We start from the raw sequence: 16,421 nt of genomic DNA, 5'->3' as shown, positions 1-16,421 counted from the left end.
TATTAAACCCAACCTCTAAAGTCGTCTTACTGGTTATTTTACTGATTTACTGATCAGTTGAATCAGACTGCACAAAAAAAAAAAAAAAAAGTCATACATGCAGATCTGCTGTTTTCATCCTACAGAATGCAGTGTCATCAGGTGGAACAATCAAACTAGTGACACATTTCAGCCGATTTAGCTAGCAGAGCTGCTGGAAAGGGTATTTCATACTCATGGTTTACTTACATTACCAAAAGACAGCCATCAGTTGAAATTAAGTATTTCAAAAGGGGAAAGAAAAGTAACATGCAGCAAATAACAGTCAGTATAAAGCATCTAAACAAATCTAGGACTCTGACTCTCATATTTGGACCTTTTTATTTTAAATGCTGACTTTCTTCTACTACTAAACATACACATCTCATCTAATGGTGGAAAACCTCTGCTCTATTCAGCAACTTAAATGATTCCCAGAGGTAAGAGTGATGATATTTGACTGCTTTATGTGTATTTGGTATGGATGAGACTCCATAACCAGCTCAGTGCTCTGCTGTACAGTCTTAGAAACGGTTCCCTTCTTCACACTTCAGTGGAGAATGGCAGCAACAGTATCAGGGAGTGTTTCTAAGTCTATTTATCTGTTATCTGCTAAAAAAATTCCAAAAACTCTAGGACATCTTGCTCTTGTGCTACCTCCAACCTTACTTTACTAGAAAATGATGATGAGTTAGAAGATGATTGAAAAAAAAATCACATTTATTTTTCTGCCAAGCCTAGAGACAGTAAAACATTCTTGATCTTACTGTAGTTCTTGCCAATATGTAAAGTTCAATTCCAGGACACACAGAATATTTTTAGTGCCAGGATGAGTGCATTTAGCATAAGAGAATTTGTAATTTCTTTTATAACTTGAAAAAGTATTATGATAAAAGGAAATTGAATGTGCATGAATTTCAGGTATTTAATAAATAGCCACTTTTCTGAGTTTGTTTGAATCAATGCACACTTTATTAGTACTGGGCATTGAGTACTGTCAATCACTATGCTGGATGACAAACTTCAAATGCACCGTTGAAGAAGCGTACTGCAACAGAAAGTTGCCAGATTCCAAGGAAGGGTGTGAAGACCACATTGCAGTATCTTGCCATGTCCTATGCTTATGTACTTCCAGAGTCCCTGTAGCCAAAGCGTTCAGTAGTTAATAAAATTCATTTCTCTGTAGAAGCACAACAGTTAGTAGTTTAGTCTTCAAGTAGTTTTAGTCTTCAAAGTGGTCTGTGGTTTTCCTCTCTGTTGATTTTGACCAGTGGTCTGGGATGGTGAGGAGACAAATGAGGTGCTTCTTTTTGCCAAGCTTTTTATCCACACACACAAACTGTCCCCATCCCCACTCAAAAAAACCACCAACCAAAGAAACGAATCAGCTTAAAAACTAGTAATTTAAAAAAAAAAACCACAAACAAACCACCAGAAAAAAAAGCAAAACAAACAAACAAACAAAAAAACCCCACAAAACCAACCAAGCACAAAACACCTAAAACTCTGGATGATAAAAATAAATTCCTCATCACCCCATATATAGCTGTCTGGGAGGTTCAGTTTCAACAATGCTGAGGCAAACAACTGCAATGTTTAAAGGTGGTCTGCCCTTTTGTGTAAGTAACAAAAATATTTGCAGTTATAGAGTTAATGCCAACAAATAGCATGAAAACTATCATGCTTTGAGGTTTAGCTCAGGCTTTAACTATTAATTAGCAAGCTGGTATTTTCCTGGGGCTTACTCTGCTCTGAAGTGACCTAGTATTGCATGCTGGTAGCACAGGATAGTGTAGGGTGCATAGTTTACTTGAGCTGACAACTCTTGTCTGTCTGCTTGTATGATTGGCATCTTTATTTATATCACTGCCACACAAAATGTCCTTAGTATAATCGAGACCAGCTGTTCTAATGAAATGTTCTGCTAAACAGCCCCTACCCTCAAATGTTTGTGGTCTACACCACTACAGAATAGAATTTCTCACAGACGCTTTCCATTCATTCATCACAGCTGTGAAGGCCTAATAAAAAACACTTTCCCAAAACAAACAACACAAGCACTAGCATAACTTAGGCAAACAAAAGATAGAAAGAAAGCCATTCTCCTTTATTTAGTTGCATATACTAATGGTGTTCAAGAACGGGCAATTGGTCTTCACATTTCCTCAAAGCGAAGGCGCTGGGCTTCCTCTGTCTTTTCATGCACTGCTCTAAAAGTCCCCTCATATAGAAATAAGGTGTAAGACATTGTGAGAAGTCCTCCAAGGATGAAGAAAATTTAGAATTAATTTCTTCCAAAACCTGTAAATGTGTTGTTGGTCTTGATTTTCCAGAATTATCTAGTATTTTCCTTCACATTGCAATACATAGCAGATACCTGTGATAAAATGTATCAACCAAGAAAATTTTCTACATCTCATTCTAGCCTTTACCAGGTTTGAAATATTCATGTGCACAGACTTATTTCCAGAAGTCTGATGAGTTTCTTTTCTCTCTTGCTTTACTTTTGTCATAGTGACTTAAAATGCTTGCCTAGCATGAAAATTAATAATTTACTCCCTTTATTTGACAATTGCATACTGACTAGAAAAATGTGAAGACATATCACACGTGCAATAACTGTGCTTCTCTCAGTGAAGAACCCAGCAGCTCCACCTGTTAGCAGCTCATTAGCTGGGTCCCTGCCTTCAGGAAAAGCTATTTGAAGTGGCCAGGGGCTTGCATCAACAGCACCTTGCAGCGACTTGGTTTCCTCTCCTTCCCTCTGCCTTGGAATATTTTGCATTTTTCCTGTGGGATCATAATCACAGTTTCTGGAAGTGTCTTTATACAGGAAAACTTCACTGAGAAATCAGAGCATCTTGTGAGCAACATTTGGGCTTAACTTACTCGTAAATTAATATTAGATTAGTTTTAGACTCAGGGGGCAAGTGTTTGGTCCACCTCATGACCATAGCTGGTATTGCCTGTGATATACTTAGAATTGTTCTGCTTCTGCGGTCCTATTTTCCAAGTTCTGAGAGTTTAATTCTGTGTTTATAAATACCCTCTGCATAAATCCTTGCTGGTGACTGAGAATCCAAATGAATTTAATGCAATCTGGTGAACTTTTGAATATTACTAAATAAGAATTAATATTCATACTGAGACATTGATACTGATAATTAATATTGGATATTAATCATAATAACTTTCCTCTACTAAGCAGCTGAAGCTCTGAAGTGTCTGTATACCGACACAAGAAACAGGAGAAACAAGAAAGACAAACTAGAAATCTGGGTGCAGTCGTGGGGCTATGATCTCACTGCAATTACAGAGACATGGTGGGACAGCTCCCACAACTGGAATGTGAAAATGGACAACTATGGACTTTTCAGGAAGGATAGACTGACAAGGTGAGGTGGTGGAGTTGCTGTTTATGTGAGTAAGCAACTAGAATGCATCAAGCTTAACCCAGAGAGAGATGATGAAAGTGTTGAAAGCTTATGGGTAAGGGTCAAAGGACATACAAACATGAATGATATGGTTGTAGGTGTCTACTACAGGCCACAAAACCAGGAAGAAGCTGTTGATGAGGCCTTCTACAAGCAACTGGAAGTAGCCTCAAGATCAAGTGCCCTGGTGTCCATGGGTGACTTCAATCACTCTGATATCCTTTTGGAAGATCACACAGCCAAGTGTAAAGAGTCTAAAAGGTTCCTGCAGTGCACTGTGGGCAACTTTCTCCTGCAGGTAGTTGAGGAATCAATGAGGAGAAGAACAATGCTAGATCTTGCATTAACAAAGAAGGACTGGTTGTAGATGTTAAGACTGAGGGTAATCTTGGCTGTAGGGGAAAAACTGTGACAAGAAAGGAAGAATAGAAGACCTGGGAAACTACAGACCTGTCAGTCCTACCTTGATACCAGGGAAAGTCATGGAGCAGGTCATCTCAAGTGTCATTGCACATCATATAGGGAACAACTGGGGGATCAGGCCCAGTCAGCATAGGTTTAGGAAGGGCAGGTACTCCATCTATGACAACATGAGAGAAAGGCTGTGGATATTGTCTACCTAGACTTTTGAAAAGCCTTTGACACTGTCCCAGCAGAATTCTCATGGACAAACTGACTGTTTATGGCTTAGATGAGCACAGCCCTATTGGATGAAGCACTGGCTGGATAAAAGGGTCTAAAGGGTGGTGGTCAATGGAGTTAAATCCAGCTGGCAGACAGGCAAAAGTGCTGTTCCTTAGGGTTCAGTGTTGGGACCACTTCTGCTTCATATCTTTATTAATGATCTTGAAGAAGACATGGAGTGTGTTGTCAGTAAGTCTGCAGATGACACCAAGTTGGTTGTCAGTGTTTTGATCATGATGAGGGTAGGGAGGGTCTACAGAGGGACTTGGACAGATTAGATCACTGTACCAATGTTAATGGAATGAGCTTCAACAAGGTCAAATGTCAGGTGCTGCACCTGAGTCACAACAACCCCAAGTAAAGCTACAGCTTGGGAAAGTATGGCTGGAAAGGTGTCTATTGGAAAGGGACCTGAGGGTTCTAATTGACAAGCAACTGAATATTGCCACAGTGTGCCCAGGAGGCAAAGAAAGTCAATGGCTTCTTGGTTTGTATTAGAAATGCTGTGTCCAGAAGGGACAGGGAATTGATTTTTCCTTCCTCAAGTATTGGGCTCAGTTTTGGGCACCTCAATACAAGAGACATGTGGAGGTGCTGGAGTATTGTAGAGGAGGACAATGAAGCTGGTAAAGGGCCTGAAGAATAAATCATAGGAGAAGTAACTGAAAGATCTGGGGCTGGTTAGTTTGAAGAAGAGAAGGCTAAGGGGAGACCTCATCACTGTCTACAGCTACATGAAAGGATGTTGTAGAGAGGTTGGTGCTGGTCTCTTCTCACAGGTAAGTGTGATAGAACAAGAGGGAACAGCCTCAAGTTGTGACTGGGTAGGTTTAGACTGGATATTTTGAAAAAAAAAATCACAGAAAGAGTGGTCAGGCACTGGAATGGGCTGCAGGGAGGTGATTGAGTTGCCAACCCTGGGAGTGTTTAAAGGTCGTTTGGGTGCAGTGCCTGGGAATATGGTTTAGGGGTGAATTTTGTAGAGCAGGGATATCAGTTGGACTTGGTGATTCTGAGGGACTTTTCCAACCTGAATGTTACTGTCATTTCTGTGATTTTATAGTCTCAATCTGTCTGAGACTGCAGGGCTCCAAACATAGTAAATTAGACATAGTCTGGTACAAATTTGTGAAAATAATTACAGCTTAAACAGTAGAAGTGTGTGGGAGGTTTCACTTTTCAGTAGCTGGCAGGCTTGAAAGCTGTCCAGGCGATTTTTGTGTCTGCATAGGTTCTCAGTGTATGTCAAAAAGTTGTTACCTTATCAAACAAGTCAGCTCCTTGCCTGAATTGAAGAAACACACCATTTTTTGACACTGAGTTGAAAACTCTAGCATAGCTGAGGAATTCTCTTGATTACCTCTTATAGTCTGACTCATACAAATAGGTTGAATTGTCCCACCAGTAAAGTAAAAAGTGTTCACACGCTTACTTGCTGCTCAGACAGCGTCTCAATGAATACGAAGCCCCTCCTCCACAAGTGCGTGAGCATTCGCTCCATGAGCCCCAGGCATCCCACAGTGAGTCTTGATCTTCCTCTGAGTGAGCTGTTCTGAAGCTCTGGAGAGAAAGAAGTGAAAGAAAAAAAAGAATTCAGGAGCAATCATTTAAAGAATGAAATACACTGTTGGTAATTTAACCTTTCTTTATACTAGATATCATCTTGGTCACTGGAAGTATTGAAAAAACCCATCATTCTCCAACATAAATACTGAGTGTCAGACAGTTTTTGCTGATGAACTTGCTGTCATTCTGTCAGTATTATGCTCAGTCCCAACTTGCGACTGATGATGACTATTAGAAAAGAGCACGTTGAACAACAGCGAGGCAAGAGTTTTCTGATTAAAAGGAAGAGGTGGCCTATTGTACACATTTGAAATTGTGCTTTGAAGTTTTGTCACTGTGTTAGAAACTATGAAAGGGCATACTAAAAGTGCCTTCCAAGATGCTCTCGAGGAGAGTAAGAATCACAACAATGGGAAACAAAGACACTCAATGCAACTTTCACGGACTCACCATAAAGAAACTGGAGCCACTAGTTCTTTTTCTCTGTCCAAAAATTTCCCATAAAACCTGCTGGACAAAGTTTCTCTAACAGTTTTATCCTTACTACTTATGGACTTTAAGTGAAAGCATATACTACCTCTCAACAAGCCCAGCCAGCTTATGTGCCAGGGTCCTTCTCCCCTTCTGTGATAGTTGTGTCCTATCTGCTGATTGCAGACCTGTGGCAAGATGAAGTTCCCCAATATCAAAGAATCCAAAGTTATGTTGGATGCACCAACCTTGGATTCTTTGATATTGGGGAACTTCATCTTGCCACAGGTCTGCAATCAGCAGATAGGACACAACTATCACAGAAGGGGAGAAGGACCCTGGCACATAAGCTGGCTGGGCTTGTTGAGAGGGCTTTAAACTAGAATGGAAGGGGGAGGGGGTTAAACATGACAGCACCAGAGATAAATCAAAGGGAATTGAGGATGGTAGGCTAGAGCTAGGAGTAAAAGCAGCAGCCCAGCTGAAGTGCATGTACACTAATGCACGCAGTATGGGTAACAAACAAGAGGAGCTGGAAGCTCTGGTGCTGGAGGAAAACTATGATATTGTCGCCATCACTGAAACGTGGTGGGATGGCTCACATGATTGGAGTGCTGTAATCAATGGCTACAGACTCTTCAGGAGAGACAGGCAAGGGAGAAAGGGCGGGGGAGTGGCTCTGTATATTAGGGATGCTCTGGATGTCGTGGAGGTAGAAATCAAAGATGATCAAGTTGAGTCATTATGGGTGAGACTTAAGGCGAAGGCCAACAAGGCTGATATCCTGGTTGGAGTCTGTTACAGACCACCCAACCAGGAAGAAGAGGTTGATTTATTACTCTTTAAGCAACTGGAGGCTGCCTCAAGATCACCTGCCCTTGTTCTGGTGGGCGACTTTAACCTACCAGACATCTGCTGGGACTTAAACACTGCAGAGAAGAAGCAGTCTAGAAGGTTTCTGCAATGTGTGGAAGACAACTTCCTATCCCAGCTGTTACGTGAGCCTACCAGGGGGGCAGCCCTGCTTGACCTGCTGCTCACAAATAGAGAGGGGCTGGTAGGAGATGTGGTGGTTGGAGGCTGCCTGGGGTCCAGTGACCATGAAATTATAGAGTTTTCAATACGTGGAGAAACCAGGAGGGGCATCAACAGAACCTCCACACTGGACTTCCGAAGGGCAGACTTCAGCCTATTTAAGGAACTAACTCAGAAAGTTCCTTGGGAAATAGCCCTTAGAAACAAAGGGGTCCAGGAAGGTTGGACCTACTTCAAGAAAGAACTCCTGAAGGCACAGGAGCAGGCAGTGCCACTGAGCCGGAAGATGAGCCGACAAGGGAGGCAGCCAGACTGGATGGGCAGGGAGCTGCTGAAGGAATTAAAGATTAAAAAGAGAGTGTATCACCTTTGGAAAAGAGGGGAGGTGTCCCAGGAGAAGTTCAAGGAGGTTGCTAGGTCTTGTAGAGGAAAAATTAGAGAGGCAAAAGCCCACTTGGAGCTCAGGCTGGCCACGGCTGCCAAGGAAAATAAAAAGTGTTTCTTTAAATATATGAATGGCAAGAGAAGGGCCAAGGACAACCTCCAGTCCTTGTTAGATAGAGAGGGGAATAGAGTGACAAAGGATGAGGAAAAGGCAGAGGTGCTTAACAACTTCTTTGCCTCAATCTTCACTAGTGGGACAGGTTGTCTCCAGGACAGCTGGACTCCTGAAGCGGTGGATGGAGTCAGGGACCAGTACAGTCCCCCTCTAATCCATGAGGAAGCAGTAAGGGATCTGCTAAGTCACTTGGATCCTCACAAGTCCATGGGACCGGATGGGATCCACCCTAGGGTGCTGAGAGAGCTGGCAGCTGAGCTGGCCAAGCCACTCTCCATTATTTATCAGCAGTGCTGGCTCACTGGAGAGGCCCCTGAAGACTGGAAGCTGGCCAATGTGATTCCCATACACAAGAAGGGTCGTAAGGAGGAGCCAGAAAACTACAGACCTGTGAGCCTGACCTCAGTGCCAGGCAAGGTCATGGAACAGGTCATCTTGGGTGCCATCACAAAGCAACTACAGGATAGCCAAGGGATCAGGCCCAGCCAGCATGGGTTTAGGAAGGGCAGGTCCTGCCTCACCAACCTGATCTCCTTTTATGATCAGGTTACCCGCCTGGTGAATGTGGGGAAGGCTGTGGATGTAGTCTACTTGGACTTCAGCAAAGCCTTTGACACTGTCTGCCACAAGAAGCTCCTGGCCAAGCTGGCAGCTCATGGTTTGGACAGATTCACTCTGTGCTGGATCAAGAACTGGCTGGATGGCAGAGCTCAGAGAGTGGTGGTGAATGGTGCCACATCCAGTTGGCAGCCAGTCACAAGTGGTGTTCCCCAAGGATCAGTGCTGGGCCCAGTCCTGTTCAATATCTCTATTGATGACCTGGACGAGGGGATTGAGTCCATCATCAGTAAGTTTGCAGATGACACCAAGCTAGGAGCAGGTGTTGATCTGTTGGAAGGTAGGAGAGCCCTGCAGAGGGACCTGGACAGGCTGGATGGGTGGGCAGAGGCCAATGGGATGAGATTTAAGAAGGCCAAGTGCAGGGTTCTGCACTTCGGCCACAATAACCCCAAGCAGCGCTATAGGCTGGGGACTGAGTGGCTGGAGAGCAGCCAGGAGGAAAGGGACCTGGGGGTACTGATAGATAGTAAGCTGAAGATGAGCCAGCAGTGTGCCCAGGTGGCCAAGAGAGCCAATGGCATCCTGGCCTGCATCAGGAACAGTGTGGCCAGTAGGACAAGGGAGGTTATTCTTCCCCTGTACTCAGCACTGCTCAGGCCACACCTTGAGTACTGTGTCCAGTTCTGGGCCCCTCAATTCAAGAAAGATGTTGAGGTACTGGAACATGTCCAGAGAAGGGCAACGAAGCTGGTGAGGGGCCTGGAACACAAATCCTATGAGGAGAGGTTGAGGGAACTGGGCCTGTTTAGCCTGGAGAAGAGGAGGCTCAGGGGTGATCTTATTACTGTCTACAACTACCTGAAGGGACATTGTAGCCAGGTGGGGGTTGGCCTCTTCTCCCAGGTAACCAGCAATAGAACAAGGGGACACAGTCTCAAGTTGTGCCAGGGTAGGTATAGGTTGGATGTTAGGAAGAAGTTTTTCACAGAGAGAGTGATTTCCCATTGGAATGGGCTGCCCAGGGAGGTGGTGGAGGCACCGTCCCTGGGGGTCTTCAAGAAAAGACTGGATGAGGCACTCAGTGACATGGTCTAGTTGACTGGCTAGGGCTGGGTGATAGGTTGGACTGGATGATCTTGGAGGTCTCTTCCAACCTGGTTGATTCTATGATTCTATGATTCTATGATTCTACCTGAAGAGTGGAACTATCTGATGCCAGGCACAGATCCAGGCAGTGCTACTGTTAATGCCAGTGGCTGTGCATGAACTATGTTATAGAGGAGTAGTACTGATGGATTAAAAATACTCAGCTCCTCTCTCTAGTATTAAACTATAAATGTACAGTAGTACCTGACTCAGAAAGTGTAGCCATGCATATATCAAGCATTTGATTTTCACTCATGCAAATGCACTCCAGAAACACAGATCTGTAGAGTCATATATAAATTATTTAATCATTTAAATAGATATTGTTCTTCATGTAAAATATGGTTGTGCTAAAAGAAACTGGATGACCTAGAGAAGCCTGAAAAAGAAAACGTCTACATAGAATCATAGAATCAACCAGGTTGGAAGAGACCTCCAAGATCATCCAGTCCAACCTAGCACCCAGCCCTATCCAGTCAACTAGACCATGGCACCAAGTGCCTCATCCAGTCTTTTCTTGAACATCTCCAGGGACGGTGCCTCTACCACCTCCCTGGGCAGCCCATTCCAATGGCAAATCACTCTCTCTGGCAAGAACTTCCTCCTAACATCCAACCTATACTTCCCCTGGCACAACTTCAGACTGTGTCCCCTTGTTCTGTTGCTGGTTGCCTGGGAGAAGAGACCAACCCCCACCTGGCTACAATGTCCCTTCAGGTAGTTGTAGACAGCAATGAGGTCCCTCCTGACCCTCCTCTTCTCCAGGCTAAACAACCCCAGCTCCTTCAGCTTCTCCTCATAGGGTTTGTGTTCCAGGCCCCTCACCAGCTTAGTCGCCCTTCTCTGGACATGTTCCAGCACCTCAACATCTTTCTTGAATTGAGGGGCCCAGAACTGGACACAGTACTCAAGGTGTGGCCTGACCAGTGCTGAGTACAGGGGAAGAATAACCTCCCTTGTCCTACTGGCCACACTGTTCCTGATGCAGGCCAGGATGCTGTTGGCTCTCTTGGCCACCTGGGCACACTGCTGCCTCATTTTCAGCTGACTATCCACCAGTACCCCCAGGTCCCTTTCCTCTTGGCTGCTTTCCAGTCACTCTGTCCCCAGCCTGTAGTGCTGCTTGGGGTTGTTGTGGCCAAAGTGCAGATCCCCGCACTTGGCCTTGTTAAATCTCATCCCATTGGCCTCTGCCCACCCATCCAGCCTGTCCAGGTCCCTCTGCAGGGCTCTCCTACCTTCCAACAGATCAACACCTGCTCCTAGCTTGGTGTCATCTGCAAACTTACTGATGATGGACTCAATCCCCTCGTCCAGGTCATCAATAGAGATATTGAACAGGACTGGGCCCAGCACTGATCCTTGGGGAACACCACTAGTGACTGGCTGCCAAAAGGTTTGTCCTGTGCCTGTTAGGCCATTACCTTGTGAACAGCATATGGAATGAATGAGAAGGCAAGACAACTACACAAGGGAGACTTTGACAGTAAACCTTCAAAACAGAAACATCAAACATTATTGCTATCCCACATTAGAGCAATTAACTGTAGTTTTCAGTGCTGAGGAATTATTTGAGATACAGATAGGTCAACAATGATACTTTTTTTATCTGTAGTGAAGCTGTGTAAAAGTTTAGTCATGAAATCTGAAACCTGATGAAATGTACTGGTCTTGAATATTGTTATTCATGTAATTCAGATCCTAAGCTGAACAGATTGTGCCTGTAGAGCAAAGGACTAGGTCTTGCCATTTAGCATATGAAATATGTTAATTGGTATTTATTAAGGTCAGAGGGTAACTATTCCATATACTTCAAGGAGCCAGGAATGCATTATATGAACTATCAACAGCAAGAGAATTTTCCAATATGGACATTGTTTCATTGTATAAAATTCTGCAAGGGGATTACAGTTCACCTACTAGTGTCGTCTCTGATACTCAATAAACAGCTAGGCACAAGATTAGCTGAAAGGAAAGCCCATTTCTTTTACTAGCTGTGTCTGTGTGCAGCTCACTAATAAGGCTGAAGTCTCACACTGATCTCTGCTCTCCTGAAAACAGAAAGCCTGTAATATCAGTGTTGTACAGATTTGCACTCTCTGACATTCATTACCTTTACACATTTGAAGGACAAAAATATTGTATCATAGTATCACAGTACCACAGTATCATCAGGGTTGGAAGAGACCTCACAGATCATCAAGTCCAACCCTTTACCACAGAGCTCAAGGCTAGACCATGGCACCAAGTGCCACGTCCAACCTTGCCTTGAACAGCCCCAGGGACGGCGACTCCACCACCTCCCCAGGCAGCCCATTCCAGTGTCCAATGACTCTCTCAGTGAAGAACTTTCTCCTCACCTCCAGCCTAAATCTCCCCTGGCGCAGCCTGAGGCTGTGTCCTCTTGTTCTGGCGCTGGCCACCTGAGAGAAGAGAGCAATCTCCTCCTGGCCACAACCACCCCTCAGGTAGTTGTAGACAGCAATAAGGTCACCCTTGAGCCTCCTCTTCTCCAGGCTAAACAATCCCAGCTCCCTCAGCCTCTCCTCGTAGGGCTTGTGCTCAAGGCCTCTCCCCAGCCTCGTCGCCCTTCTCTGGACACGCTCAAGCATCTCAATGTCCCTCCTAAGCTGGGGGGCACAGAACTGAACACAGTACTCAAGGTGTGGTCTAACCAGTGCAGAGTACAGGGGCAGAATGACCTCTGTGCTCCTGCTGACCACACCATTCCTGATGCAGGCCAGGATGCCATTGGCTCTCTTGGCCACCTGGGCACACTGCTGGCTCATGTTCAGGTGGGTATCAATCAGCACCCCCAGATCCCTCTCTGTCTGGCTGCTCTCCAGCCACTCCGACCCCAGCCTGTATCTCTGCATGGTGTTGTTGTGGCCAAAGTGCAGCACCCTGCACTTGGAGCTATTGAACCCCATCCCATTGGACTCTGCCCATCTGTCCAGGTGGTCAAGGTCCCACTGCAGAGCCCTTCTGCCCTCCAACCCAGCCACATCTGCCCCCAGCTTGGTGTCATCTGCAAACTTGCTGATGACTGACTCCATGCCCTCATCCAGATCATCTATGAAGATGTTAAAGAGGATGGGGCCCAGCACTGATCCCTGAGGGACACCACTAGTGACAGCCGCCAGCTGGATGTGGCACCATTCACCACCACTCTCTGGGCTCGGCCCTCCAGCCAGTTCCTAACCCAGCACAGAGTGTTGCCATCCAAGCCATGGGCTGACAGCTTAGCCAGCAGTTTGCTGTGGGGGACAGTGTCAAAGGCCTTGCTGAAGTCCAGATAGACCACATCCACAGGCCTCCCCACATCCACCAAGCGGGTCACCTGATCATAGAAGGAGATCAGGTGGGAGAGGCAGGATCTGCCCTTCCTAAACCCATGCTGGCTGGACCTGAGCCATTTGTGAATGCAGTCTCCACAGTCCCACAGAAGTCTCCCTGCCTTGAAGTGAGTCATTACCTAATGGATCAGTATGTGGTTTACAGAGTAACTGTATTATTATATTCCTTCAAGAAGTCTGACAGTAGTCTGAGAGGCACTGACACAGCAAATTGGTGACAGCTCAGTGAAAACTGACTGTATGCCTAATTTCCAAACTTCAGCAGAGATACTGTTTAAAGGAAAAATCCCTAATATTTGCAGGACACCTGTAGAGTAATCTTCTTTCCCTCACTTACAGTTACTGCTTTTATAAAGGTACAGTTCAAGCCTGAAGACTGAGGCAGCTTGTTTTGGCAGTATGAGTTAAAGAAAGGATTTTCCTCTCTGAAAACATACCAAAAATGGTAATTTCTTGTGAAAAGAAGAGCTCAGTGACTGGCAAGGGTGAGGTGCAGGATCATCACACACCAGACTGTCCATGAAGCTATGACTCTCCTTCTTCCTGCTATTTCACAATGATTCCGTGCGTGCTGCATTCCTCATGCTGCTGCTCACAGATCCTTCCCGGGCACGAGTCTATCTGGCCTTCTGATATACAGGCAGCCCAACTCTTTTGACAGACATTTAGGAAACAAAATTAACCACAGGGTTGGAATGTCTTCTCTATAAAGAATTGCTGAGAGAACTAGGGTAGTTCAAGGCGAACAACCTGCTATGGCGTTTCAATATGTTTAAGATCCTTTTTTTCTTATTTCTGATTTATTATCTGGGGGCTGCAGTGATAGAGGGCAAGGTGTTTATACTTAAAGAAAGTAGAGTGAGACTGACATTAGAACTTTTTTTGTTTTTAAATATGATGAGGGTGGTAAGACACTGCAACAGATTGTCCAGAAATGTTGTGGATGCCACATTGCTGGAGGTACTCAAAGACAGGTTGGATGGGGCTTTAAGCAGCCTAATCCAGTGGAAAGTGACCCTGATCATGTCAGACATCTGGGAAATAGATGAACTTCAAAGGTCCCTTCCAGCCTAAACCATGATATGATTCCATGATCTGGTCCAAAGCCTCTGACAAATGAGAAGTCCATCAAATTAAAGGGATTCAGAATCCAAGCACTAAAAAAAAAAGATAGTCTGAAAAGGCCATGAAACAATTTAGAGTTTTGCAATCAAATAAACGTTGTGAATGAGAACATGGACAAACCAAGCAGGCAGAAGACAAGTTTTCTTCAAACAGCTCTGCTGATGCACCTCCACTCCGATCCTGCTGCCCTATTTCAACACTTTTTATTTAGTGTAGCTAAAAACTTCCACTTAGCAAAGGATTCTGTGGTGATGCCAACCTCCATTTTCAATTTGCTTCATGATGCTGTTTGCATACATGTCAAACACATGTAACCCTTCCTTCTGCAGCACAGCTTTCAGAAAACAGTTTAGATGGGTAATTGAACAATTTCTTTGTTGTTGTCACATTTAGTATGATGTAATTTTGGTTTGGGTCTGCTGATGGAAATAAAGGTAAATAAATTCTGTCTAAGAGATGGTAGTGAATTTGCCTAATGAGTGTATAAGAGTTATTTGACACTCAGTTTATCTTACCTTCATTAAAATGTGAGAGGATTTATTCCAACATAATAATTGCAAAGGTAAATACAAAAATTAAAATGTCACACATGATCAAATTCTGAAGATAGCCAGAATATACCTTTAAACTGCAAATAAGTGCTTCAACTGGGGCAAGTTGGACAGGAGCTTAAACAGAGGCCTCATTTGGAGTATTGTGTCCAGTTCTGGGCCCCCCAGCTCAAGGATAGGGAGCCACAAAAAAGATTAAGGAAGTTGAACATCTTCCTTATGAGGAGACACTGAGGGAGCTGGGCCTTTTTAGCTTGGAAAGATAGTGACCTGATTAAAGTTTATAAATATGTAAGGGGTGAGTGCTAGGAAGATGGAGCCAGGCTCATCTTGGTGATGCCCAGTGACAGGACAACGGGCAATGAGTGGAAGTTGAGGCATAGGAGAGTCCATGTGAACCTGAAGGAGAATTTTTTTTTTACTGTGAGAGTAACAGAGCACTGGAACCAGCTGCCCGGGAGCTTTTGGAGTCTCCCTTTCTGGAGATACTCAAGAAGCATCTAGATGTGTTCCAGTGTGATCTGCTCTAGGTGATCCTGCTCTGGCAGAGGGATGGACCAGATGGTCTTTCAAGGTCCCTTCCAGCTCCTGACATTCTATGATTCTATGATCATGGCAGTTGAAAGTCCAAAGACAACATTTAAAAAGTCTGCAAGGCAAAGCCACGTGAAGCAAATATCATAACCTCATCACAAATTACAAGCATCTAGACATTCTAAGAGTCCAAATTTTTCAGAAATAAATTGTATTCCCACCCAGGAGAGCCATGTGCTTATTACTTACATTCCAAGATCTGTTTTTATACCCATATATTTCCAGAATGTATGTGATCATACAGGCTGGAACAAGCTCCAAGTTGTCTTTTAACAAGAGGAATAAGCATAATTAATTTCATCTCGATCTACAGTCAGTGAACGCCTTTCCTCTAGTGAGCTACGTGGTTAAGGTTGAGCTTGAAATTCTAGTAATGCTGAAAAAGCCATTTTAAATCTGAAGATTGTCTACTGCAGGTCTATTTCAGCTTCTAAGGATAAGTACCATTACTAGCTAAGGAATCACCATTTAGAACAAAAAATTCAAAGCCTCTATCACTGATCAATAATTTCTACCTGCTTTCAAAAAAAGTGAACTAAACTGAAGTACCTACATTAAAATGATCATTGTATCAGCCAAGAACATTGTAGTGTTTGTTGTGGAGGCAGAGAATTAAGATGGCCAAGTCAGGAATTACAAAAATAGAATTATTTTATTTTCCTGGAACCCTGCCCTCAAACTATATATAAAAAAAATAGTTTAGTTTATTTACAGATTCATTTTGATTGGGTATTTCTTCAAAATAGGATATTATAGGCAAATTAAGATATTTAGGAAGCCAGGAAATGCAAAAGGCTAAGCTATAAAGACAGCTTTATGCCACTATCAATCGGGCTGAGAAGATGAAGGGAACATCAGGTCTTACTCATAGAGGTGAGATAGGCACTCAGCAATGATCCCTTACTGGATTCCTCTGCAGAAGCAGCCTTCTGACACTGCAGGCAATATCCAACAGTGTATGTCCACGCAGCAGAATCCCAAGGCAAGCGGCAGAACTGCCAAACTGAGAAATATCTCGAGCACTTCTTCCATGAGTAGGATGACGCTGCCTTCACAGTAGCAGGGGAGAGCCAAAACTGCTAGCATTCCCCAGTCTGGGAGGCAGCCAGGAAGTTGGTTGCTGATATGGTTTGAGAGTGGCCAGTCTCTCTCTCAAAGAACCCCAGGGCTTGCCAAGCCTGCAGGTTTGCACAGAAGGGTGCAAAAGTGAGGAGAACCATCCAAAAGGAGTGATGGGGTAAAACCTGGGGACAGTCCAGTCATGGCAGGAACCTGTCCTGTCAAGCACTCTGTAAAGATGGGGAACCTTTTCACCTTCTCC

General features: G+C 44.3%; 1 protein-coding gene across 1 annotated transcript in view; it reads right to left on the bottom strand.

The window, feature by feature from the left end:
• The window catches only part of ADAMTSL1 (ADAMTS like 1), a 207,889-nt gene that overhangs the window by 172,024 nt on the left and 19,444 nt on the right, over window positions 1–16,421 (bottom strand). Inside the window, exon 2 of the mRNA XM_064140676.1 lies at window positions 5,569–5,696. Within this exon, the coding sequence (XP_063996746.1) occupies window positions 5,569–5,696 (128 nt within the window). The remainder of the gene's footprint in view (window positions 1–5,568; window positions 5,697–16,421) is intronic.

The sequence above is a fragment of the Pogoniulus pusillus genome, chromosome Z (genome assembly GCF_015220805.1).
Source record: "Pogoniulus pusillus isolate bPogPus1 chromosome Z, bPogPus1.pri, whole genome shotgun sequence".
NCBI classification, from domain to species: domain Eukaryota; kingdom Metazoa; phylum Chordata; class Aves; order Piciformes; family Lybiidae; genus Pogoniulus; species Pogoniulus pusillus.
The sequence above is the reverse complement of the archived record's forward strand: the minus strand, read 5'-3'. Positions and strand labels throughout refer to the sequence as shown.